At 33.7% G+C, this 25941-nt stretch overlaps 1 protein-coding gene across 2 annotated transcripts in view; it reads right to left on the bottom strand.

Moving 5' to 3' along the window:
* The window catches only part of LOC111043226 (helicase domino), a 95444-nt gene extending 69643 nt beyond the window's left edge, over nucleotides 1–25801 (bottom strand). For both annotated transcript variants that reach the window (XM_039436179.1, XM_039436180.1), the window contains exons 1-21: nucleotides 25548–25801; nucleotides 24170–24318; nucleotides 22080–22378; nucleotides 20537–20769; nucleotides 17042–17169; nucleotides 16159–16344; nucleotides 15237–15377; nucleotides 14306–14501; nucleotides 13270–13505; nucleotides 12103–12216; nucleotides 11563–11653; nucleotides 10319–10608; nucleotides 9227–9322; nucleotides 7539–7716; nucleotides 7025–7162; nucleotides 6461–6635; nucleotides 5214–5400; nucleotides 4484–4620; nucleotides 3798–3984; nucleotides 2589–2786; nucleotides 1402–1549 (exon numbers count right to left, since the gene is read on the bottom strand). In XM_039436179.1, coding sequence (XP_039292113.1) covers nucleotides 1402–1549; nucleotides 2589–2786; nucleotides 3798–3984; nucleotides 4484–4620; nucleotides 5214–5400; nucleotides 6461–6635; nucleotides 7025–7162; nucleotides 7539–7716; nucleotides 9227–9322; nucleotides 10319–10608; nucleotides 11563–11653; nucleotides 12103–12216; nucleotides 13270–13505; nucleotides 14306–14501; nucleotides 15237–15377; nucleotides 16159–16344; nucleotides 17042–17169; nucleotides 20537–20769; nucleotides 22080–22378; nucleotides 24170–24310 — 3499 coding nt within the window. In that variant the 5' untranslated portion in view covers nucleotides 24311–24318; nucleotides 25548–25801. The remainder of the gene's footprint in view (nucleotides 1–1401; nucleotides 1550–2588; nucleotides 2787–3797; nucleotides 3985–4483; nucleotides 4621–5213; nucleotides 5401–6460; nucleotides 6636–7024; nucleotides 7163–7538; nucleotides 7717–9226; nucleotides 9323–10318; nucleotides 10609–11562; nucleotides 11654–12102; nucleotides 12217–13269; nucleotides 13506–14305; nucleotides 14502–15236; nucleotides 15378–16158; nucleotides 16345–17041; nucleotides 17170–20536; nucleotides 20770–22079; nucleotides 22379–24169; nucleotides 24319–25547) is intronic.
* Between the last annotated feature and the right edge of the window lie 140 nt (nucleotides 25802–25941).

The following is a 25941-nucleotide window of genomic DNA, read 5'->3' as shown; positions in this document are numbered from 1 at the left end:
ACAAAACTCAAATTTAATGTTTTTAGTGTGTACCTTGGATGTTGCCATTATTTAAATTAAAGAGGAATAAATTAAAACATTGATTATGTACGAAAAATAACATCTGTTAAATGCTGTCCATTCACTCCTATAGACGTTGTGAGAAGTTGTCCGTACTCCTCTGAAGCATTGTAAGTGGTACCGGTTCGTGGTTTGTTTATGTATACACGTGCTTTTAGGTAGCCCCAGAAAAAAAAATCACAAGGTGACAGGTCCGGTAACCGAGGAGGCCACTCCACATCACCACGCATCAAAATGAGGCGTCCAGGGAAAGTCTGTCTTGGAAATTCCATAGCTGCTCTCGATGTATGGCATATCGCCTCATCTTGTTGAAGCCATACAGTATTGACGTTGATACGTCGTCTTCTCAATTGTGGCAGAAAAAATCACGCAGCATCGTTAGGTAAAGATCCGTATTGACAGTGATGGTTCGACTGTTTTCTCGAAAAAATAAGGGCCAATAATTAGTTTGTTGGGGCTACCTAAAAGCACGTGTATACGTGAACAAACCTCGAACCCTTGAAGACCTGAGTGAAACAAGAACACAAGAAATTCGAGCGGTATCACTTGCAATGCTTCAGAGGAATACGGACAACTTCTCACAACGTCTACAGGAGTGTATGGACAAAAATGGACAGCATTTAACATTATGTTTTAATTTTTCCCCTTTAATTTTTACAATGGCAACATCCAAGGTACACACTAAGAAAATAAATTTCGAGTTTCGTTTAAAAATAAGTGTGTAACTGTTATATCAAATCATCCATACCTCCCTGCCAAACCCTATATAAGAAAAAATACATGGATAATTCAATGAAGAGTGGAACAGGAATAGAGATTTAGCTAGGGTTTAGATTGAAGCAGTTCATGAGAAGTCTTCATTGAACCAATGAATTTAATTAAACTTAGGGTATGATCGCATTGAAAGCGTGTATGAGCAAAGTGCATGTCAGATCTTGCATGAGCCGAGAAACGAAATCTGGTAAGAGTCATTGAAACACTTTGTGACTTGTATGTAGCTGCCAACACTGAATGCAACCAGCAAGTGCACGCGTTCAGTGTGAGTGTTCCTATTGCTCTTTCCAGATTTTGTTTCTCCTCTGTGCGCTTAGTCTTGCATAACCCAAGCGTGCTTTTGCACATAAACGCATCCCATGTGATCATACCCTTATTAGAAGACTTCCATAGCGTAATAAATGAGTTATAAGAACAGTATTAATTGAAAAGAAATAAATTCAAATCAAAATAATATAAATTAATTGAATATTCGAATTTATATTGGATGAAAAGGTCAAAATTACATTATTTCCTATCAATTCATATTTTTAAAAATGGATAAATGAATGAATTGAGAGCACTGACCTTGGGCTCCACCTTGGCTAATGAGCGTTCTGACTAGGGGGGATGCCAGCTTTGAGTTGGCAGCAGCCAAAGACGTTTTACTGCTATTCAGCACAGCATTGTTGTTGTTATTCACAGGCACCAGGTTCTGTCTGATAAGGCCAGGAACCTAAAATCAAAAGAATATCACACATCAATAAGCTATCTACATTCTCGGTAATATTGAAATTCCTATAATTATTGTCTAGATACCGTAATTCATAGCTCACATTCATGTGAACTATGACTATATGACGGACTAAACAACAATAAGAATTACAAATTAAAGAGAGTACTTTAATTTATTGATTATTTGTCAAAAATATATTTGGTCTGCATGAATAGGATTTACAACTTGACTGAAATGTAAGCTAAACTTAAAGCTGATCAATAAATAAATAAGAATACTACTATTAATCATTAATAAAACATACATTTTCTAGTACTTCAGAAAACTTACGGGAGTAATTACAATAAGACTTTTCTCGAATTGTTATTTCATAAGGAAAATAATAAATTCCAGAAAAGTCCTAACAATAAAAAGTTCCAAATACTACAACCGATTCCAAAATAAGCCGCAATTGACGTTAAGTGAACAACAATAATAATACAAAAAGACAGACACTATTATATTATGAATCCAATAAATTAAAAAAAAATGTGTTTACAAAATCCCAAGTAGACAAATAACGGCTTATTAGAGAAGCAATAGGTGATATTATATTGTAAAAGAATATTAGTGACCTATGTAGTACAGTAATCAACAAAAATATTTACAAGATAAAAAAATCACAGGTTATAACGATACCTTCACTGTATTACTTTGTAAATTCTTGTTGGAACGTTCAACATTAGAAAACAAATTTTCCAAAACATGTCGGTTCTGAAAAAGATTATCGCATGTTAGAGAATAGTTCTTGTTTGATCCAAGTCTGAGCACATGGTTGAGAAATCAATGGTAAGGAAACAAATTAATCACAATTGTACGAATATTATTAATGCAAAATTAAAATGAATTCAAGTGCCAAAATCTTAACACTGAGAAGTTTTCAAATAAAATTACAACTTTATTCAATATTAAAAATGTTTAAAATACATACTCGATAAGTATCATAAGTATGTCTCGACAATAACCAAAGAGAAAAATTCTGAAATGCAAACTCATTTACCTGCGTTTGGTTGTTGGAGACCTTGACATGCAGTTTGATTTTGCCGCTGGGACACCGCGGAGGTGGCGAAGGACTCGAGTCGATTTCCTCGATCAGTTTCGGGTTGACACTGTACTTCTTGATCCGGTGAGCAACAAATGCAGCCAAATTCAGCTCCAGATCGATAAAATTGAAATTGAAATACGACAAGTCGACCGTCTGAAAATTGACAGTAAACCTTGTCAGCAACACATAAACCAAAGTGAGAGAAGATGCATGATACAAAAATGTCAGTCTGATAAAGAAACCGAACCAGTGATTGTTACTTGCTTACACTACAACAACATATATACTACTTCACACCTCGTTATTGGTTCCCTCCTCAATTTATTCATTCTATCATTAAGAATTACCGGTACACAACTTCTAGAAAAGTACCACAGGCTGGAGCACAAAACGGTTCCAATTCTGATTCATGCAACAGTCCAAATGTAGCTAGGTAATAAGTCACTTTCATATTTTTGAGTTCCACTCAAATTTACAACCCAAAACAAAACACAGTTTATATTTTTAAAATACTTATAAAATAAATTTAATCAATTACAAACAATTGAAAGAGTCCAAACTATAAAATTATGAGACCAAAAAATCAAACACATTAACTTGTTTATGACTTAATTCTTCAATTATAAGAATTATTCAACTTAACTCTCTAACTAATTTCAAATTAATTTAGAATTTTAAAAACTATACAAGGTATAATTTCCAAAAACTATATCAAAAACAGGAAAGTGAATGCTAATTTTAAACATCTTTTAATTTCAAATTGTTTCCTGCCAAAGTAAAAAAATCCCGATAAAACACTACCCAATAATTAAAGTAATAAATCTTTATGCGTATTGCATTTTATATTATCTTCTTCTTTTTAGGCTATATAGTTTCCAGTAGGTGATTTGATAATACTGTTACTGTGTTGTTCATGTTGATTGTAACTAGAATGTACAATGACTAACTATAGCCTATATAGTAGAAGATTGTATTGACAATAAATTCATTGAATTGTATTTCTAATTTGACGACGTTCAACTGCGTGCTTGTGTAATAGTATGGTGTGTTGAATGAAATTAATATCTATCTATCCAGAGTCGACTGTATCAATGATCTATCACAAGCATCTCGATAGGAAACAGAAATAAAGAGTGCAAAATCTAGTTTATTGAGAATAATCACCTTCCAAGGGTCAAGGTCCAAGGCCTGCCAGACGAGTGAGGCGGTGATGAAGTCGATGCTTGGCATTTGGAATGGCGAGACGGTGGGCCTCACCTCAAACAGGTTGGGGTGGTTGCACACCTTACGCAGTTGCATCAACACGTTGATCACGCTCAACAGGTTGCCCGTGGCCAGCGTCTCCTTTGTTCTAGACAAAAACAGACAACCCACGTCAATACTCCACACAAGAGAAAACAAACAAATACGGTATTGAAATAGTAAAAATAGATGTCACTCTTACATGAATATTGTAAATTCGAATTCTGAGATTGAGATAATTTCTAATTTATATTATCATATTGATTCAACTTTCTAAAGGTGGGTCTTCGTTTTATCCTATTATAACGGCCGACGAATGAGAAATAGTATACATTGGTCTCAAGAGTGATTGATTTGTTGACACTTTGAAAGAGTCAACACTCCCATAGGAACCATATATATTCTTTGGCGATGGACAGCCGTTGCTAAACTTACCTTGAAAAGCAATCTATCAATTCAGAAGTGAATAAAAGCATTTAAACATGAGTTAGTCTGATAAATTAGATACAAAATCATTTATTCCCAACTGGCAAATCAATGCCAAGTTAAAACATTTATTTTATTCTGATTAATTAAACATTACTGGAGATATTTACTGAAATACTTACTTTGCCTTCGACATGAAGTCGTCGTAGAGGTACCTTTGCCTATTGGATAATCGACACATTACAACATGTTCAAACTTTTTAGGCAACTGCTTCTCTACTTCAGTCTTTAATCTCCTTAGAAGGAATGGCCTCAATACCTGCAAAGGAAGAAACAAAATTTCAAGATACAAAGTTGAGAATTTGGTACCGTAATGTAAGAAAAAATTATTCTTTATCAACTACAAAATCAAACTCAAATATGAATTCAGAATTTAATCTAAGCTATAATTGTTTCATGAGTTTAATTTATCAATTGAAAAAGTTGCAAAAACTGAACCCATGATTTCATCAGGTCCAGTTATCTCGACAGCCAATGGTTGACAACCTATAAATTAACAACTCCAGATCCTAAATACTATGCATTTCTTAATGAGTAAAAGAACATTTTCGTTTCAAATAATTATATTGAAGACATAAAATTTTCGACATTCTCTCTACAAGTAATTAATTACAGAATATATAGAAGAAGATTAAAATAGATAATACTGTATAATTATTCAAAATTTCTGATAAAACTATTCTAAAATGTACTACCTAACACAAACTTGGCTAGAACAAAAGAATATTTGGAATACAAACAAGCTGACGATTGTTTGAAGGTTTGGTAAGAATTTTTGCACAATGTTAAAGTGGTTAGAATACCAGTAAGAAGTAAGTAGCCTTGAGATAAGTTACGAGTAAGATAAGCTACCTTATGAAGTCGCTTGATGATATTCTCGTTATACTCGGAGTTGCCCTCAATCATGCCGGTGACCGGATTGGAGAACCACTCCTTGAACTCTCTGTGCGACTGAAAGACATTCGGCATGAGGAAATGCATCAGCGACCACAACTCCATCAAGTTGTTTTGCAGCGGTGTGCCCGTCAACAGCAATCGTCTGAAATCAATTCAAATCATTATAATGGACAATAATCAAATAAATACAACAGAAAAAACATTAACACGTGATAATAAATTGAACACTGTAATCAGAGGTATTGTAGAAATGTTAAACGAATAAATGAAAACAGAATATGGTGATGCCTCGGGCATTGAACGTGTGCCGTTTCAATTAAGGTATGCGCACAACGATGCGTACAAATTCGTTGCGGAATTTTCAAGAATTCAGACTGCGGTTTCCAAAAGAAGTTTTCGTTGAGAAATATTGGGGCACGCACACTGGGAAGCGAAATAATCGCAATGTGGAGCGCGGGAATATTCGAGTTGACTTATGTTGTTTACAAGGCAGACGAAACTAGTGTAGTTCCAGAAATCGCCACAAAATTCGCAACACGAAAAAGCGCTGCAAATGCTGCATGTAGCAAAAGCTGCGAATTATTCGCAAGGGAATAATTCGCAACGCATTGGTTTGCGCCAGCACATACACCGCAATGGTATTAAATTACCGCACGGCAAGTTCTGCGAATTGAATTCGCACCGCAACAAAACTTTCGCGTTGGTGTGCGCCTGGTATTAAACTGGCAGAGAAGATACCAACTTAATATCATAATCTTTCATATTAATATTCCAGGTATAATAATTTTCAACTTATTGAACTGTTTGTTTTGATTCTCCCCATAGTTCTACATGCTTATACTATATTTAAATTCAATGTAAGTTATTCAATTTGGAGGCCAATTTGTTGACCAATTAAACGATGTGAGACATAACCTAGATACTAGGACTAAAGAAATTGGAGTGGCAAACATTTTTGCCTTTCAAGAAATTCTAATATTGTACATAATAAAAAAAGCAATTGCCGTTTTTTATTTTTGTTTCTTGTAAATATGGAAAATCTCATTTGAAATTACAGTCTTAAATTGAATACAGTTTTCTTATTATTTGAATGGACATTCAAGACAAAATTCCAATTAAGTCTTCCAACAAAGGTGAAAAAGGATATTCCGAAAATGTTTTTCCGGTTGTATAGTTTGCAAAATAGTCACTACTGTACTCACCTCTGAGTTTGAAAATTCAAAAGCAGTTGCCACCGTTGGGACTTGAAATTCTTGATGTTCTGCGCTTCATCTAGAATCAGGTACTTCCACTTTTTTCTCCTGAAGCTTTGATGATCCTGGATGACTAATTTGTAAGATGTGATGCAAATGTGGAATGCATTAGACTTGGTCCAACCTAGAACAGGAGCAAAATGGAATAATTATAATAAAACAGTTTACACATAAATATAAAAAGATTATTCCAATTGTAGCTTGTAAGCTGAACCTCTGTTTGGAGAAAAAATGCATCAATCCAACCATAGAGGAAACAATCAACAATAATCATTTTTGTTTTCAAAATAATTATTTGAAAACATTACTCCTTACAACTCGAATAATAAATAACAGATGTATTTGTCAGAAGAAAAAGTACATTGATACTATCTGTCTCAAGTAGTTCATGTACATATATTATTATTAGTAAATACTTAAAATTCTATTAATTAATCAATTTTCAAACCCTATGTAATTTGATTCATTTAAAGTGTAGTTAAAAGAGGTTTAAATACATTAGTAGTAGATTACCTGTTCTCTTCAGCCGTCTTTCTTTCGGCGAACCGTAGTATGTGAGAATCTTAAATGCTGGACACCATTTTTTCAACTCCATCTCCCAGTTGAGCATAACAGAAGTGGGCACAACAATAAGATGCGGACCCCAGTTGCCTGAAACAACAAAAATCCATTTGAAAAAAAAATTGAATTTCAAGAAAACATTAATGCAATTAAAATATGCCAATATAGAATATATAAAAATTGATCGATAATCTTAAAATAACTTAGCATCAAAAGAATATTTGAATTAAAAGAAAAAAAAATGAATTGAAAAAAGAATAGATTCAATTGAATATCAAACTGATTGTTAAAAACATGAATTACATGAGTGAAAAATATGTCAATGAACAAAACTTGTTTATCATTTCATTCAAATCACTCAAGAATGTTTCACATAATACTGATGTCGGAAAATGTTTATTCTATCATCTCTTGATACAATGATTAATATTTGAAAATAATCATATTTCAGTTGAATTACAGTCACCTTTTTCGCACGCAAGATGTGCAAGCAGCGAGATGGTTTGAATTGTTTTTCCAAGACCCATTTCATCGGCAAGAATACCATTCAGCTTTCGTTCATACATAGTCACCAACCAATCCAACCCAATGTGCTGATACTCTCTGAGCGGATACTTCAGAAGGAAAGGAACTTTAGTTACGACCTGAAACAAGAGATAGATCATTAATATCGATATATGAATTTTTAAAAATGAGTCGTGTAAAATTCTACACGGAGATATCATATAAAATATTTTAAAAACCATTGACATTTCTGATTAATAAAGAACAGAGTTTCAAATTCCAAAGAAAACATCTTTTAGAAATTTCTTAAGTTTTCAAGTTAAATCTTATTAATTTTCTAGAAGTTCAACCTGTAGTTCAAGAACACTTTAATGAATATCGTAATGTTTGATGGTCTTTGTACCGCCATCTATTTCCTTGAGAGCAATAAAAAAACTACATCAAAGAATAATCATGTTCGTTCTAAGTTGAGTAGTAGAGGAAAACATGTTAGAAAGTAATATGGAACAGTCATCCACAACAAAGATAACTCTTATTTAGCTTTCAGTTTGCTTTAGCATAGGTTTATAACCGACACCAAAATAATATGGGCATCAGTTGATCAAACTATGCGGACAATGAATAATGATTCACTGTATCAATATAGATTCTACAAATAATATTGTTTATTGTTTTTGAAGGGACGGATTCAAGGACCCAAAGGTTCAAAGAACCCCACACGTCAACCGAAGCTTATTGTGTTCCCAAGTAGTATGTTAGTTAGGCAAACCTGTGTCCTTTACAAGAACCAGGAGTTTTTCCCTATACTAACATCCGATTAATAACCTGGTTGCTTGTCGCAATCCAGTGTGATATGCTTGGCAGTCTCTTCAGACTGATTAGACCTCGTGACCTGCAAGAGTTCCACTCCTGGTCTTTTTGTAGGTCCTTCCGCTGAGAGAGGGGACGCCAAACTGCCTCTAGGGCGCCCGGCCACCCTCGGCTCAGCCTCTTGACCCACATTTGTGCCTGGAGTTTCACCCACCTCTAGTCTCTTGGGTTTTTCTTTTTGCCCGTCCGAAACTCTGCAGGGTCAAAAGCCCCACCTCTCCCAAGACGTTTTGCCTGAATGGCCGCCCTTCTTTGAGCAGTGGTGAGTTTTGGCCTCTCCACCCACAAACTCGTGACCGACGTGTGTTCCACTCCTGGCTTTTTTGTAGGTCCTTCTGCTGATGGAGGGGTCGCGAAATTGCCTCTAGGGCACCTGGTCACCCACGACTCAGCCTCTTGACCCGCATTTGTGCCTGGAGTTTCACCCATCTCTGGTCTCTTCAGTTTTTCTTTTTGCCCCTCCGAAACTGCCCTGATGGGGCAGATCCCGTGGGTTTGAAGGCAAGGCAACTTCTGGAGTTGCCTTGGTGTTCCTTTTAGTCGCCTCCTACGACAAGCAGGGATACTGTGGGTGGATTCTGGTTTTCAACACATTCATGAGTACGATTCAAAGCTCCCCCAACCCACAGGGGGATTCAAATAATAAGTTCAATAGCAATTAATTGAAGAAGTTTGTTTTCAACTAGAATCTAATGTAATAAAAGCATCCGAGAAATGGACTGGAATCGATGTTTTTTCAATACAACAAATATAATTGTATAATAATTGAAATAGACTTACACTGGTTGAAGAAAGTGTGTTGCCAGTCGGCTGGATGCTCTCAGCCAAGGCAGCCACATCGTTGATTTCTTTATCGGTCGTTTCTTGACTCTTCGGCTGTAAAATAAGTAGGTACCGTGTTAGAATATTGAGTATGTCAGAGCCATGTTAGAAAATAATACATAGTAATTTGTAGTTAAAAAAATTAATTGAAAATTACAATAAGACAACATGGTTCGTGGAATCTAAAGGTGCGTACAGACTTTCGCTCAGCTCCGCAACCGAACGTCACTCCAGCAGAGCGATTGATGATCGACCGGGGAGCAAGAGTTGTTCGACCGGGGAACGCGAGAAGATCTAACATCTTCCGTAACGTTCATGATGGGTGCGACTGCAGAGCGGGGGCGGAGCGATTGCGGTACGATGGAGGAACGAGGGCGGTACGAAGGCGGAGCGTGCTCGGTGCGGGTTGGAAGCGCATATGTACGCAGCTTTACATTTGATAAAATGTCATGATACTAAGAATCGACCATGCTACATAGCACCAGAAATGTATCGAAAAGTGATTGAGATCAATACAGATTGTGTGGAAATTAAAATTTCTTTAGAGAAATTATTACCTTTGCCATAATTCCCTGAGATGGGTTGCAAAATTACAGTTGATTATATCTCAATCATTTTAAATTGATTATGGTTTTTACTACTCTCCTAAGGTATGAAGGCATATGATAAATAACTGATATAGTGCTGAAATTAAGCAATATTCTACCAAGTATATTTACGATTCATGATTATTTATATCATATTTAAATATGATTTGTGATTGTATCCACAAATAAATAAAATAAACATTACTTGACCCATGTACCTTGGCTTCATTAGTCAATTGAATAAATGCTGGCAATTGCTAGTTCTAAGTAATTTTCAAGCAAATGCTAGGATCGAGTCAGCTGTATAATCTTATTTGTATAGCTAGAACCAATGACTAGTTGACAATCACTAGATTCTAGTTTTTATTCAATCGACCCAATGATTTTCAACTGATATTGCCAGCCGAACTCAAAGTATCAAAGTATTTTCAAAAAATAATAACTATATTCACTATCAATTTACCTCCTTGAGTGAATTCGCTGAATCATCCTGAACCAACTGCGTAAGATCAGGTTCTTGACTATCACTAAATTCATCATCCATATCTTCATCATCGAATTCGTCTTCTTCACTGCTGTGTATGCTCTCGCTCAACGATTCCTCATCCACGTCCATTTCTTCCATGTCACTCTCCAATTCGTCCTCTTCCAGTTCTTCTTCCTCTTCTTCTTCTTCGTCATCGGAATCGGCCGACTCTTCCATTACATCTCCGTTCTCTTTCACATCTTTCGGCTTCCCACTGTCACTGGTCACTGATCAAATCAAATTGAAAACTAACGTTAGTCAATACAATAGATTGCAACAATTCATTAAAACTCTATGGGCCGGTTTCCGAGCTCAGGATTTAGCTAAGTTCTACACTTTGAACAGCTAGAGTCAGAAAATTGGCTTTCCAAAACGCGGCGTAGTCGCAGCAAAATAATCTTTATTTTCTCATTTCTATAATTGGAAACGTTTTTCCTTGACGAAATGAAACATTCCTTAATAGTTCAAAATAGCTGAAACTTTGCTATCTTCTCTTTATTTTATTTTGTGTTCATTTCTCTAGTTTTTGAAATTTAATTTAAACGTGACTTTGACTATGACTACGACTTTGCTCCGTTTCGGAAAGCCAATTTTCTGACTCTAGCTGTTTAAAGTCTAGAACTCTAAATCCCGAGCTTGGAAACCGGCCCAATGTATATTCAAGTGTAAGTAATGATACTTTCAAGATGAATAATGAGATGTATTTTAGCTTTGTAACATTTTGAGTAGTTAATAAAAGCCCAGAAAAATGATAGGAAATGAGGTGATACAGATTCTGTTGATAATAAAAACTATCTTACAGAAAAGACGTAATAAAGACGATAATGTACTTCAATGAATATATATTACAGTTTCATTTGACATTATGCTAACTCTTGTAGGCTTGCTGAAATTGACTATGTTGATAAATGCAAGGGAAAATGTGTATTTATGTTGACAATGTAACAAAAATTACTCAATATCTACAACTAGAATAACCTACAATACTAGTAAACTATTGTCACATCCTAAAAACATCCATTGTTTAGTATTAGATTGATAGAATAGCACAGATATATTGGCAGATGAAGAAGTAGTAAAATGACTGAAATTCGAAAAAAATTTCGGTAATTGATCTTCACCACTCGTTCCAAACAAATATTTATTCATATTTTAGATCTACAATGCGTTAATGAACTTACCGTCAACTTCGCTTCCTGTATGGGTTTCGGATGGAGATGGCATACTGCTGTACTTGGCCATAAGTTCTTCAATTGTCATTTCTCCCTCGGCCTGAGAAAAAATTATTTGTTATGCATCCAAAAAAGGAATGGAGAATAAAACAATTAACGCTGAGCATGATATCATAATACCCTATTTATACATGGTCTAAGCCTTCAATTATTCAAAAGAAATTCATATTCAAGAGATATAGCAATAACAACCAACTCTGACATCCATCTCAACAGTTCTGCAAGATATTTGAAAGCATCAATCGATTCAACTTTTCAATTGTGTACAAGTGTTACACTAAACAATTTCCAGTTCCAAGTTATAGATCAAACATTTCAAGTTTAGTCTAGTACGCGAATCTAGTTGTTTTCAATTAGCAGCAGCAAATAGTATTGAATTGTTTACCCGAACTAGAATAATACATTATTTGTTGCCATATAATTTAAAAAATACAATCCTTCAAATACTCAAGAACATTCTTAATAATTTTAAAAGTAATGCTTAACCACCTTCAAAGCATCAATTTCCTGTTTGTGATCAACCTTGCCTTCAGCTTTCTCTTGCTCCTGGATGGTTTCCTCGTCATCGCTGGTATCCTTATCCGAAACTCTAAATTCATCATCCTGAAACGGAAATTAAGCATTGCTTATAAATTCTTCTGAATAGAACCATTTTCTTCCAGAAGTATAGGAGAATAAATAACTAAAAAGAATACAATACTTCAGCTTTTCACTTTACAAAGTTTTTGAAAATTAGATATGTTGAAACGATAATAAAATTTAAATCACTCATGTCAATTCAAAGACAAGATATGAAGGATTTTTAGATAGAGGAAAACAAATAACTATCCGATTACTCTGACTGAGAGAGGTCTTCTCGCATTTGGAAGCAAGTTTAATTTATTACATCGTTTATTGTGGGAATCACCATTCTAGTTACAGTTCCCATTATTGTACTTTTAAATAAACTGTTCAATTTGATTCTTTAAGTCACTAGCTTAGATAAAGATGTGTTGTCCTAGGAGTATTCATAGGATTCAGAAAAGCAGATTCAGTAGCAGGAGCAGAAAAACAAAACACTTACACTATACGAGCCAAAACTACACTAAACTAGGCATCATTCTGCTATTGGTTATTAATACTGTATTCGAGGATAATAGGAAGAGTGGTGGAGTGCACATCTCAGTTCATACCTGAAGAATAAAAAATCATCATTCTATTTTCCAAGAACAACAATATTCCACAAAAGGGGTTTCACGATGATTTAAGAAAATCGTATAGCTCGATTTCTCGATTATCGAAGTAATCCAATAAATTTATTTATCAATAAATTGCCATCTTATATTGAAGAAAATGAGAACAAGGACATCTTCAAAATACAACTAGAAGAATATTCCAGTGTGCACTGAATTCGTGGATCAAAGTATTTCAGGAAGTTGATTAGGTTCAGTAGTTCAGTAGTTTATTAGGTTCATCAAGAGATCTGTTAAGTTTTATCGTCAAGTGATCTGTTAGGTTTATACTGTTATTTCAGGATGAGTATTTGTTATTTCAGGACTTTGATGATCCAGTTAGGTTCATCAAGTGATTTGTTAGGGTTTATTTGGACTACTGTTTTACTTTTTGGCGATTTCCTCCGGGAAAAAAATTTAAACAAACAAAAGTTTGAGAACTCACTTCTCCTTGAGGTTCGGGTGATTGCGACGATGACCTTGATGAAGGCGTGAGAGGAATACTTTCTCTGTGATCGAGGTAGTCTTTCAATAGTTCGTCTAAAGGTAGTAGCGACTCTTTCTCTAGCATTTCAATCTCGGCGCCCTCCCTCGCTCCACCCGCTTCCGCCATTTCCTCGGCTTCCGCTTTGGCAATCGTCTCCTCGTCATCACTCGAAGATCCCAACGGCTCAAACTCCACTAAAACACAATCAGAAGATAAATCAAATCAAATCAAATTTATTGCCAAATTCATATAATTCACAAAACATGGAAAACAAAATTCAGTTTCATACATTATAAATTTAACAAAAATACAAAAGCTTTTATTGAAACTAAATAATAATAAAATATATAATATTGGCGTTGCAAGCAAAACAAAGTTTGTGCGCTAGCAACGAGCATTCAGTAAGCGCTCCAATTTGAGAAAACTAGAAAAAAGTAACTGTCGAAACAAAAAAAAAAATAGCAAACACTTCATAAAAAAAATTAGCATACACTTTCAAAAAAGAAACAGAAAAAACATGATAGTGGAGTAGTTCATAGTATAAACATAAACTTAAACAAAATATAATTCGTTAAACAAATATTCATTTTGATATAATTATCAAGAGTTTGAAATTAGTGCAGGATAATTATACTGATATGGTCAACAGTCTAGTTGAAATGCTGTCTAGCACCAATAAGCTCGCAATAGGATCTTTTCAGAGCTTCTACAACAGTGGAGTACTAATTTAATATTGACATTTTCATCAACATTTTATGTTATTCACATAGGTCATATGTAATTTTATAAATGTTTTTTGGTGAATGAATTAAGATTGGAATTCAAATCATTCAAAGATGCGCCACGAACAGTTTTTATTATTTCCAGTTATACGGTAATGCACAACTTTTGAGAAAAACTTTTTCTGATCACTTGGAAATATTAAATACAAGGTTCACTACTTTATATTAGTTTAGAACAGAACGTTCCAAAATTGATAGAAATAAATACTCACTGTCTGAGCCAGCATTGAATGTTGGAGAAGGCAACCTTGACGAGCCTCGACTGTGTATAACACTGTCGGTCTTGTTCATGCTTTCGGCAACAAGCGTTGAAAACTTTTCAGTCTGATCCACGATGAAACTGAGGTGCTGATCCAGCGCCTTTTTCCTTTTCTCCTCCAGTCTTGTTTGTTGTTTGAACTCTACAAACTTGAAAACAATAAACAACACATTAGACAATACTATAAAATACAGTTTTAGTAGATAAATCAGAACAGGTTTAATGGAAGATCATTTCAAGAATAAAGTCCTATTCTTAAGATACATAATTAACTAGCGGCTAGCTGCCAATACTATCAACTGAAATATATGAAACAATTAACAATAAATAGATCAAATGATATCAAGTGAACTGACTTGCAACTACACATTGATTTTCAGATTCAACATTTGTTGAAATATAAGGAATAGTTCTGTTTCAAGTAACCTTGGGTCTTGTTCATTGATAATACAATGGTTGTAGAGATGGCACCTTGAAAATAGTTTCACAGATGGTTGATGACAGTACTATAATAATATTGTGATAAAAAGTGACTTGAACCCTATATTTTGAACTCATATTAATCCAAATTTGGGAGAGGAATGTTAAAGGATTCGCCTGTTTTTCCTCTTTCAATATCATTCTAATGATAAGTAATTTTTTACTCAGGATAAATACATATCATTTGTTATTTATTTAATTCTGCTATAACAATCCTGTCATGTTGGACGTGTAATGCTGAAAGACCTATCATCTTTTCCTAATTAAATAAAAAGCATTCAAAAAATAAATATGACAATCATGTAAAACCTACAAATCAACAGTTTTGTTTTATATTTTAATGTTTACAAAGGTTATTACTGAAAACTCATGGTTGCGGAAATGTGTACTAAATTTGAGCTTACCTTTTCTGCATTGGACCAGAACTGCTTGATCTCTTTGGCGAAAGCGCCGGCTATTTTCTTGAGTTGAATTTCTCGCGATTTGACAGCCTTCTGCGCCATTGCCTCCTTGTCTTGGAAATACTTTTGCACCATTCTCGCACACTGCAAACAAAATATTCATTCAAACAAACGACTGTCATATAGACATGAAGATTCAATTTCATTCTTCTCATACTATTCAAGATCTCAACTGAATAAAAAAGCAATAAATATCTATTTACCGGATTCCTAAGCAGTCCTTATTGTACCAACCAGTTGGGAAACGAGATAGAGGACGTCCAAGAAAACGATGGTCCGATTATAGAGATTATGATGTTCGGAACAGGCAATGATGCCTTAACCGTGAAAGGAAGAAGAAGATGTAAATATCTATTTATTTTCTCGTTTATAAATAAGCCTACATATAATTCAAGAGAATTGAGGGTGAACCCTAACTACCCTATTTCTCTACCGAATTGAGAAAGATGACATAGAACAAAATAAGGTTAAGTTTTCAATTTCCACAAAAAACAATTGTCAGTCCAAAAAAAGGTTACACGGATTCGAATCCCACACATTCCATTACACCCAGTTTTTCAAAGTTTCTGGTACATTGAGAATATTATTACCATTAGTTCTAATGGGACGATTCATACTCTCACAGCTATGCTGAGTGATAAAAATAGTCCGAAACATTGGTGAATCATTAACACTTTTCAAGAGAAAATAGACCCGAAACATAGCAGTTGCGTGGCGAGGCGCGGCGCGCCTCCAGTGTGCTTATTCCAACATGCTAAGTATTCAACCGGAATAATTCCACGGCTCCCACGGCTGCGCGGCGCGGAGCGTCTCCAGTGTGCTCCGTGCTTGATACCTTTTTAGCGGAAATAAAACTGAAACATACCTTTTTAGCGGCGGCCTTCTTCCACTTGCGTTCCTGGGCAAAGTCGGCGGCCATCCAGACCATCTCCTCGAGGAGGTAGTCCCAGTGCGCCTTGGCCCTCGACGGCTCGTGCTGCTTCGGCAGTCGCTTCTCTCCCCACAACCCCTCCCGCTGCAGCTCTCCTATCCTCTGCATCACGTACGCTTCCTACACCACAATCATCAGTAAGTATTAGAGACAGTTTTAACCATACAGTGTATCATACATCAAAATTTATCTTTGTTCACTTTTTTGTTAGGGCTACTTGTAAGTACATAGAATTTCAAACTCAAAGTACCCTTTTAACATTTACCTTTCTTTTTTACACATGTTTTGAACTTTCAAGTCATTTTCAATGGGTCATTTTGTTTCACACTTGAAAATGAATTGAAGGTTCGAAAGATGTTATGTAAAAATAAAAAATAAATGTTGAAAGGGTACTTTGATTTTTAATTGTTATGTACATCCGTGTAGTATACCTGGTTAATATAGCCTTCTGTTATTTTTAAATTATTGAAGCTGTTTTCGACATTTCTGTTGAATCTTCCCATATTATATTCATTGCTGATGAATAAATAGATAAATAATAAGAATTAATAAAGGTTTGTTAATAGAGTGTACCTATAAAAAGTGATAGCATCTTCTATTCAAGGAGACTGTAGAATGTAATTTTCAAAATTGTATTTATTACCAATGAATGAATAAATTAATAATAATAATAATAGCCTACGAGTTAATAGAGTATTCCTATAAAAAGTGATGGCATCTACTATTCAGAGAGATTGTCTACATTGATGTTTCATTACAGTTTTTTTTTTTTTTTTAGCAAACTTGAAGGAACAATAATAATTGAGTAGATAGGTACCTGTTTAGCTTTTTCGACAAGCTGTTCCTGCGTGATGACCGCGTTCTCGGGGTTGGGTGGTCGGCCGGGGCCCTGGTGCTTCGTGGCAACCAGCAGCTTCAGCCTGTTCACTCCGGCCTCCGAGCCACCTGCAACTCAAACCAAACAATACATATTCATCATAAAGAACTAATAACATTTTAAAATATTGAATTGAGAACAAATTATTGATACGTAAAATTTTAATATTGTACTCAAGTGAGATAGCTTTTACCAACCATGAAACTCATTAGTTTCATGAGGGATCTTGAAATTCTTTGTCATACACTTTCAAGCTTTGCATAACTTTTTTTTATTTATACACGCATCTTTCAAACTTTTATCACTTAATTATGTATTAAATCATTTTAGGTTTAGTATGAGTAGAATAATATTTTTATAGTGGTAGTTTTAAAACGTCAATAACAATATACAAATATCGACTAATGAAAGAATAAAAACTGTTTATGTGAATTGATGGGGAATACTTGGTCAACACTTTTTGACTACATGTATGAGTCACAGCATATCATTGCACAGTGACTCATGACTCGGCATTGGAGCAATCTTGCATCATAAATATTTTAGTAAATGATCAATTTTTTATAGGAAATTGAATTGTTAACAGATAGGCTATTTGAATCAAATTTGAGAGAATAAATTCAATTTGCTTATTAATAACCTTCATCTTTAAAATGAAAAACTGGGTATCATCTGGAGTCCTTGATAAAATAAAAAATCAAACTACTCGACAAAATCAAATTTTTGATCAAATTTATTTTTCATACAAAACCTGTTTAGAAAAGTTTCAATACATTAACATTGCATAGGGTGTTATTTACTAGTCAGTAAATTTAGTCGAGAAAGTAGAAATCAAATCGAATCCAAAAATAATTGAATAAATCATTCAAAAACTTAATTGAATTTAGTGCCAAATAAAATAATATTTGCTATTAGGAATAATACTGTATTCAGTACTGCATCACAGAACTGTAAGTACAATGATAATATACTGAAGTCAAGTGTAAATATTGATTTCTTCTCTAATGTAGTCATTAAGAATCCTAAAACTTTTTTTATCGAATTAAAAACAAGAAAAAAGTGTTTCAATAAATACATCAACTCAATTATTCATTATACAGTACCAAGTCGTTGCACTCCGAGTGATGGCATGTTAATCCCTACACAAGGTATGGGAACAATGATACTGAACACATTGACTGTTGAACTATAAATGACTAGCAATGACTTGGACTGTCTACAGTTAAGCCAGGCAAGTTACAACCAACTGTTGTAACACTGATACAAGGCGGAGCTTGAAGAATGACGTCACAAATCTACTACGATCAAATCATGTTTGGGTTAAGAAAATAGAACAACGACTATTGTATGAATTTGTTTTTGTATGTAGATATGAAAACAAGTTGATAGATAAGAAATTCAATCCTAGAAAGCTAAAAATGTTTATTATACAAACAATATTGATAATTTAAATATTAAATTTCTAAATCATTACGATTAGTGTACCAAAGAATAATGATGATTATTTGAAGAGTAATAATTGATATGTAAAAGGGCATTATCTAATCATTTGCACGTCTTATCAAATTCATGATAGAATATTTATGAATAATTTAATGATAATGATAATTATTTTTCAGGATTCTACCGATTTATCTATACATCTAATTCACGAGTAATCAGAACTACAGACAAAATTATGACTTTGGTTCCTCATAAAAACACTGCTGTCTATATTCTATAGAAGACTTTCTTTACTGTCATTTGTATGTTACATAAAGTCATTAGTGTAAATTTTAATTGAATTAGTTAAAAGAATAATATGAGGATGCATAATTGAAAAGCAAGTTTGAAAAGCATGGGGGCACTTTGCGCCAAGTGTTCATACCAGTAAATATAATAAATTGTTGAGATATCTACTCATTTTTACTTTCCTTGCCCTATTACCATAGGTAAGGAAAGTATTGCTTTCCGAAAAAAATTAAGGTACCCAAATTTCTAAATTTCTATACGTTTCAAGGTCCCCTGAGTCCAAAAAAGTGGTTTTTGGGTATTGGTCTGTATGTGTGTGTGTGTGTGTGTGTGTGTGTGTGTGTGTGTGTGTGTGTGGTGTGTGTGTGTGTGTGTGTGTGGTGTGTGTGTGTGTGTGTGTGGTGTGTGTGTGTGTGTATGTCTGTGAACACGATAACTCCATTCCTAATTAACCGATTGATTTGAAATTTTAAACTTAAGGTCCTTATATGATGAGGATCTGACAATAAGAAATTCAATAAAATTCAATTCAAGATGGCGGAAAAAATGGCAGATAATTACTAAAAAACCATGTTTTTCAAGGTTTTCTCGAAAACGGCTTTAACGATTTTCTTCAAATTTATAACATGGATAGCTATTTATAAGTCCAATCAACTGACATGAGTCTCATTTCTGGGAAAATTGCAGGAGCTCCGAAATATTCTTGAGAAAAATGGCGGATATCTACTAAAAAACCATGTTTTTTTACGATTTTCTCAAAAATGAGTTGACCGATTTTTTCCAAATTCATACCCTGTATAGTTATTTATCTGCTCTATCAACTGGCATGAGTCTTTTTCCTATGAAACTAATGGGGGTTCCACCCCATCCTTGAGAAATGGACTGTGTAACCTCTTTCTCGTGCATGAGGTAGGTAGGTGAGCAGTTTATAAAAAAACACATAGTCGAGATATTTCATATGTAGATCATCTGTTTTGACGACTTTTAAAAAAATCATCAAATTTCACAATTTACATATAAAAGGAAAAAGTACTGTGTAAACAATTATAATATACACATATACAGTAGTCTGATCGTAGTTTCAAATATGTTGCCGCCAATCGTCATTATGTTATTCCCCTAAATTATTCTCGTTTAAGAATGAGGCTTATAGTTCAATGAGCAAGGAGAGTTGTGTGAGTGTACCACACCAGATTTTTTAGATTTCCCCTGTTATAAGTTTGATTCTAAATATGGCTATATTGTCAAGTAAGAGTCGACTGTTGATTAATAAATTGAGTAAAATCCCTTGACCATAATTGAAATTATTGGGTAGTAGTGAAGTCCTTATAATTTTTCACTCATATCGATATCAAAATTTTGTTATTGAAAAAATCTTGAATACGGTGAAGTCCTTAAATTTCACTCATATCGTGGATAATGATAATGTGGATGAAGAATATCTAAAATGAATTTTATTGAAGATTTCGAATTTGGAAAAAAGATGAGAAATAAAAATGAGGTATAAATTATTACTAAAAATAAAACTATAAAAAATTTAATTGAATTATTGAGCGTTCTTTTCATGTCATATGTTGAATCAATTTACACTTTTGTTAATATAATAATTTATTCTTTTTCATGATTTATACTATTTTCACGGCAAAATGGTATATAAAATAAATATTTTTTTATTCATTGGGCACGATAACGATTGGTGCCTACCTTGCTGACTGAGCCTGGCAGTGGTGGTGGCGGGGGTGGGTGTGGAGGCGGCGGAGGTGGTGGAGGCGGCGGAAGGCAGCGTGAGATCCTCGTGGCGATCAGTGACGTCGAGCCGGTGCTTGTGCAGGAAGGCGACCAACTGCGGCGTGGCGGGTCGCTTGCGCCACACGTGCAGATCCACCACATTCCCACCAGACTCCAGCAAGTACAGCTCCATTGCACTCTCCGCGTACCTAGAAACGCCACCATTATCAATGAGGGTGGCCACTAACGGTAGGACATGCATGATAAACATGTGTGTGCATGCTTGTTTTGACATCAGCAAGAGGCTTTTCTACCATAAAATAAACAACCAATAACAATAAATAAACCACTGGAAATTTACAATTTTTGGCTTTTGGTTGCACAAAAGCCGGTCAAATTTTAATCGTGATTAATTTCACAAGAACCAATTAGAAAAAGCTTCTCTGATTGGTTCTTTTCAAATTAACCACTAAACCGGCTTTTGTGTACAGTAATCGGCACATAATATGATTTAAATATTTTACTTTTTCTGTAGGTCTAATTTTGTTACATACAGAATGTGAAAATATTCTCTTTGTAGGGGTACAACAATATAATTGAAATGAAATACAATAATCAACCTATTTATATTTTATTAATTCTCAACATGTTTCGAACCATTAGTTAAACCCACTTTTAACTTTATCTATTTGCAATTTAAATTGGCTCTAATAAATGGAACTATGTGAATTAATAAAATATGAAAAGGTTATAATACATAATATAAAAATGCCTCATTAGAGCAATTATCAATTGCATATGATGTGTTATTTTTATGCAATTGAGAATGGCTCTAATGAATGGAAACATGTTGTGAATTAGTAAAATATAAAAAATGGTGCTGATTTTTATGCAATCTCAATAGAGAATCTATATAAATAAAAATCGAGCCTCAAATTTTGACATTCAATAACATTTTTACGTGTGCACCGATTTGATTTTTTTTTTTTAGTTGTGTTCGTTTTGTTTATGACCTATCAAAAATTCATAATTTGACTTCAGGACTTTTTCCTACGATCCTTCAAAGTTTCGAATTAATTAATTTTTAGTAAATTATTTATTTTTCAGTTGGAAAATTATCTATATAAATAAAATCCATTAAAGTAAATAAGATTGGAACAATATGAATAATAGCATCTGCTATTCAAAACCAATAAGCAAGAAGAACCTGGATGCAAAATGCCACATCGCGCCTCCTCAGTTTGTCATGTGATGCATTAACTATTTGACGGTACGAAGTTCGCCGGGCCAGATAGTATGATATATTTATAAGAACGCATCTGTACCTGATTCGCAATATAAAAAGGTTGCTTGATGATTTTCAATCAATTTAATTTCATTTTTATTCATCATCCCACTGACCATCTATGTAAGAAGTATATGGATTCGTCGATGAATTTCTAAGTCAAAAATTCTTCAAGACAATCTTTGCATTTCATAATGCAAAAATTTTAAATTGGAATGTGGTATATTGACTTACCTGTCCCTGATGCGCATCAACCTCTGCGCCTTGTGCTCGGAGATGCGCTGGCGGCGAGCGGCGATGTCCTCGTTGCAGTTGTCCGACGTCTTGCGTTTGCGCGCATTGCTCGGCGGCATTGTCAGCGAGTTCACCAGGTTGGGATGCAGCAGCGCGCCACCTCCATCTGCCACCACTGCTCCCGGCCCCTCGCTGGCGCCCCCGTCCACTCCGTTGTTGGCCGCCGTTCGGGTCGTCATCGTGCCGCCCGACGTTCGGTTCATGTTCAGTAGTCTAGTCATCGCCGGCGATGATGGTGTCTGCAATGCAAACAATAACACACTGATTTATTGTTCCAAGATTATACGACATACAAGATAGAACCATAGATAAAAGGCAGCAATCTCCCGGGAAATAATTGAATCCTGATTCCTTTTCAATAATTATGTTTCATCATAGAGAAAATTTTAAATAATAAAATATCCCATGGTATAGGGCGTTCATGTTCCAAATTTCAAGCCGATTTTTGTTAACTCAAACCGATTACTGTCAACTACAGTCTATTATTACTGTTTTGTCCGGGTGAGAGTTCAATTATGAGAGACTACCAGCATCACATTATAACTTCACGAAAAAGCACTACTATTGGTTTGAGTTGACAGTGAAATTTGGAACATAAGTGCCCTATACCATGGGATATCAGGAATCAGGATTCAATTATTTCCCCGAGGTGTGATAACTTTTAATCGTCACTAAAGAAAAAAATAAAATGTCAAGAGTTGAAGAAGCTGCTCATGCACAACTATTGTGAGTGCAAATTGAAATTAAACTTAGTCTTTCACAATGTTGAGTAACTATCAAAATGTGACTTGTATTATTGATATAATATTCTCATCGAACTAAATAAGTTTTTTGAACTTGTTAGAATCTAGACATTGTCTAAAATACTAAAATACACAAGAAGTAAGATAATACTGTAAATATTAATAATAGATAATAAATCATTTTTATAGATAAAAAATTCAAAATATTATGCAAAAATAGATCCTAAATAATTGGGAGAATTTAATAAAAAATAACTTTTAATTAATATATTCCAATAAAAATGAGACATTGAATATTTGATCAGAGAATAATCTTAATTTTTTAATATTGATACATGTAGCAATTGAACTTTTTATATAGACTACAGTACTATCACAAGCTCGTGTGAAAGGAATAGCATTTTTTATCAATATTTCAAGAAAAAATACCTTATCAGAGTGACTGTGCTTTGATGCTAAATGTCTAAACATTATTTATAATTAGTCATAAAATTTACAAACTTGCTCACGTTTCATGCATTTTGAAAATATTCAAATCATTCATTCATTTGATTTTGGCATTAAATTATTCTTTAATATTAAAATTTAGAAGAATTTGAAGGCAATAAACATCCAGAGATTGATATCAAAGGAAAATCGTGGCTTATGACATTTCCTGTACTGACGGTTAATATACATATTTGAAGGCACCATGAAATATTACAGTGAAGCGATGAACAGCAACCGATTTCATCTGAATCAATGCTAGCTAAATTTATAAATTTCCTTCGAGTTATATTAAAAAGTTAAAATTAATAAGTTTAATTTTATATACTTTGATATTTGAAGGAGTTCAAAAAATATGATAGAGGTTAATTAATATAAGAAAAATTATGAAATTTCAACACAGGCTACTTAACGTTTTTTTTTTTAATCTACGGATAATGTTAATATTATTTCTAGGGAATTAATAGAATGATTTTATACTATATCTACAATGAAATATATGACATGCATTAATTTTGTCAATAAAAAATTATTATTATTTGAACGGTTGATTTTTCACATTTTTTTAGTAGTTTATACAGGTTAACGATAACGTAATCAAAAATGTAAAGTCTGATTTGATTTCAAGTAAAATAATGTTGTGATAATTGATCAAAATAAATTCATTTTTCTCAAATCAAGTAACAATAATGATTTTAGTTTTTTCAAGTTATATCTTTCGCCTGAATTTCAAGCGTACGGTAAAGATTTGAAAATAGCAGGAAACCAAACTTGTAAAGTAGAAGATGAGAATAGACTGACCTGTTGTTGATATTGATGATAACGGGACCCAGTCTGGCTTTGGCCAGTGGTGTTTCCGGGCATGGAGTTGTGGACGGTGTGTAGGGTTGGAGATGCACTTTGGAGTCTGGCTCTCCCCAACCCTAAATCACCTTCATTCATCTCAATCTCTGAAAATTTCCAATTTAAAATAAATTGACAAAAACTAGATCATCAACCTAAACCCTTAAATCTAGATACTTTCTGCTTTATCCATTACCAACATTTGTGGAATTAGAGGCGTCATAAAATTCAATTTAAAAAATTTTTAATTTTCTCAACATGCGCATAATAAATTATAAAATTACTAATAGGAATTTGAAACATTTCAAAGAGCTTGATGAGAGTTGAGATTATTCATTATTGATTAAAAAAAATGTTTTGCAATCAGAAAATTTAATATTTTTCCAAGAAGTCATATACGGCCAACTAAACAAAGACGAGCAAGTTATGAAATTATATAAGTCAGGAGTTTTAAATTTACAACAATAATATAAACTAGCAAATCAATTTTTATCTAATTTGTAGAGTAGCTTGTTGTGAAATAGTGTTTTTATCATGTGAGAAATGATAACAAGGTTGTAGACAATAAATAAGTTAAGCAATAAATTTGTTAATTTCAAATTTTCTTTTTGGAGCAAGTTAGATTAAATATAAATAATAAAAACACTTATATTTTATACAATAAAATGTGAAACATTAATAAATGACTGACATATTATAAAACAAACACACAAAGATAACCTATTTTTTGGACTAGAAAGTACCGTACTCCAGTCAGTTTTAAATAATATTTAAAAGCAAAACGGATTAACAAAAGCAAATTACTATAAAATAAATAAGACAAAAGACAAACAAATAACATTTACTAAACAAAGTTTTAGATAATATTAATTACTATTACAAAAAAAACTTTGTAACTGATAGGCAGATCGTAAAGGCCTACCTAACCTCAAAGTTTACAAAATTTACAGACAACAAATATAAATAATTAAACATTTATTTTAGTGTAAAAACCCACATTACATTTATTTAGGTAATGAACCATTATATCATTTTAGTAAATCTTAAAATAAAATTCAGTAAATTGAAATACATATCAAAACTATTCTTTCAACCGCTACCTAAAAACTCGGCACATTGTGAAAATAATCAATTGTTTCAAATGACAACGGAGTCATAAATATTCTAATTATCTCACAAGTTTACACGATAAACTATAACAATAAAATCGATTTAACCATGCATGACATTAATCTCGAATCACAAATAATAGTGACGAAACAGAATTCGACAACCTGCTCTGCCGCCATATTGGTAGGCTATGTGAATTGAGAAGCAAAAATGCACAGAAGCTTACCATTTTGTTATCTCGAATTCTCCAGTTAATAATCAGCATTTGCGTTCATTTAGGACACGATTTCTTATCCTAAAATTCATTAGTTTATTGTAGTAATAGTAAATTACATTGATAAAGTCATTTCTCAAGAGTTTTATTTGAAAACTGATCGTAGATTTGTAACTCAAGGACAGAAAGAGAAGCTACAATGGCGTCACCTTTTCACCATGATCCTACAACTACGCTCACTACAACAACTTCTTGACTACTCTGACTAGTTCACGCCACTGACAAACGCAGCGCTGTAACATTACCAACTTACCAGATTATATTTTCCTATTAAATTTGTATCCAGTCATCAGAAAAATACTTTGAATAAATATGGTATTGTAATTTGTATATAAAAGTATGTGAA

Source organism: Nilaparvata lugens, chromosome 10 (assembly GCF_014356525.2).
Source record: "Nilaparvata lugens isolate BPH chromosome 10, ASM1435652v1, whole genome shotgun sequence".
NCBI lineage: Eukaryota > Metazoa > Arthropoda > Insecta > Hemiptera > Delphacidae > Nilaparvata > Nilaparvata lugens.
The sequence above is the reverse complement of the archived record's forward strand: the minus strand, read 5'-3'. Positions and strand labels throughout refer to the sequence as shown.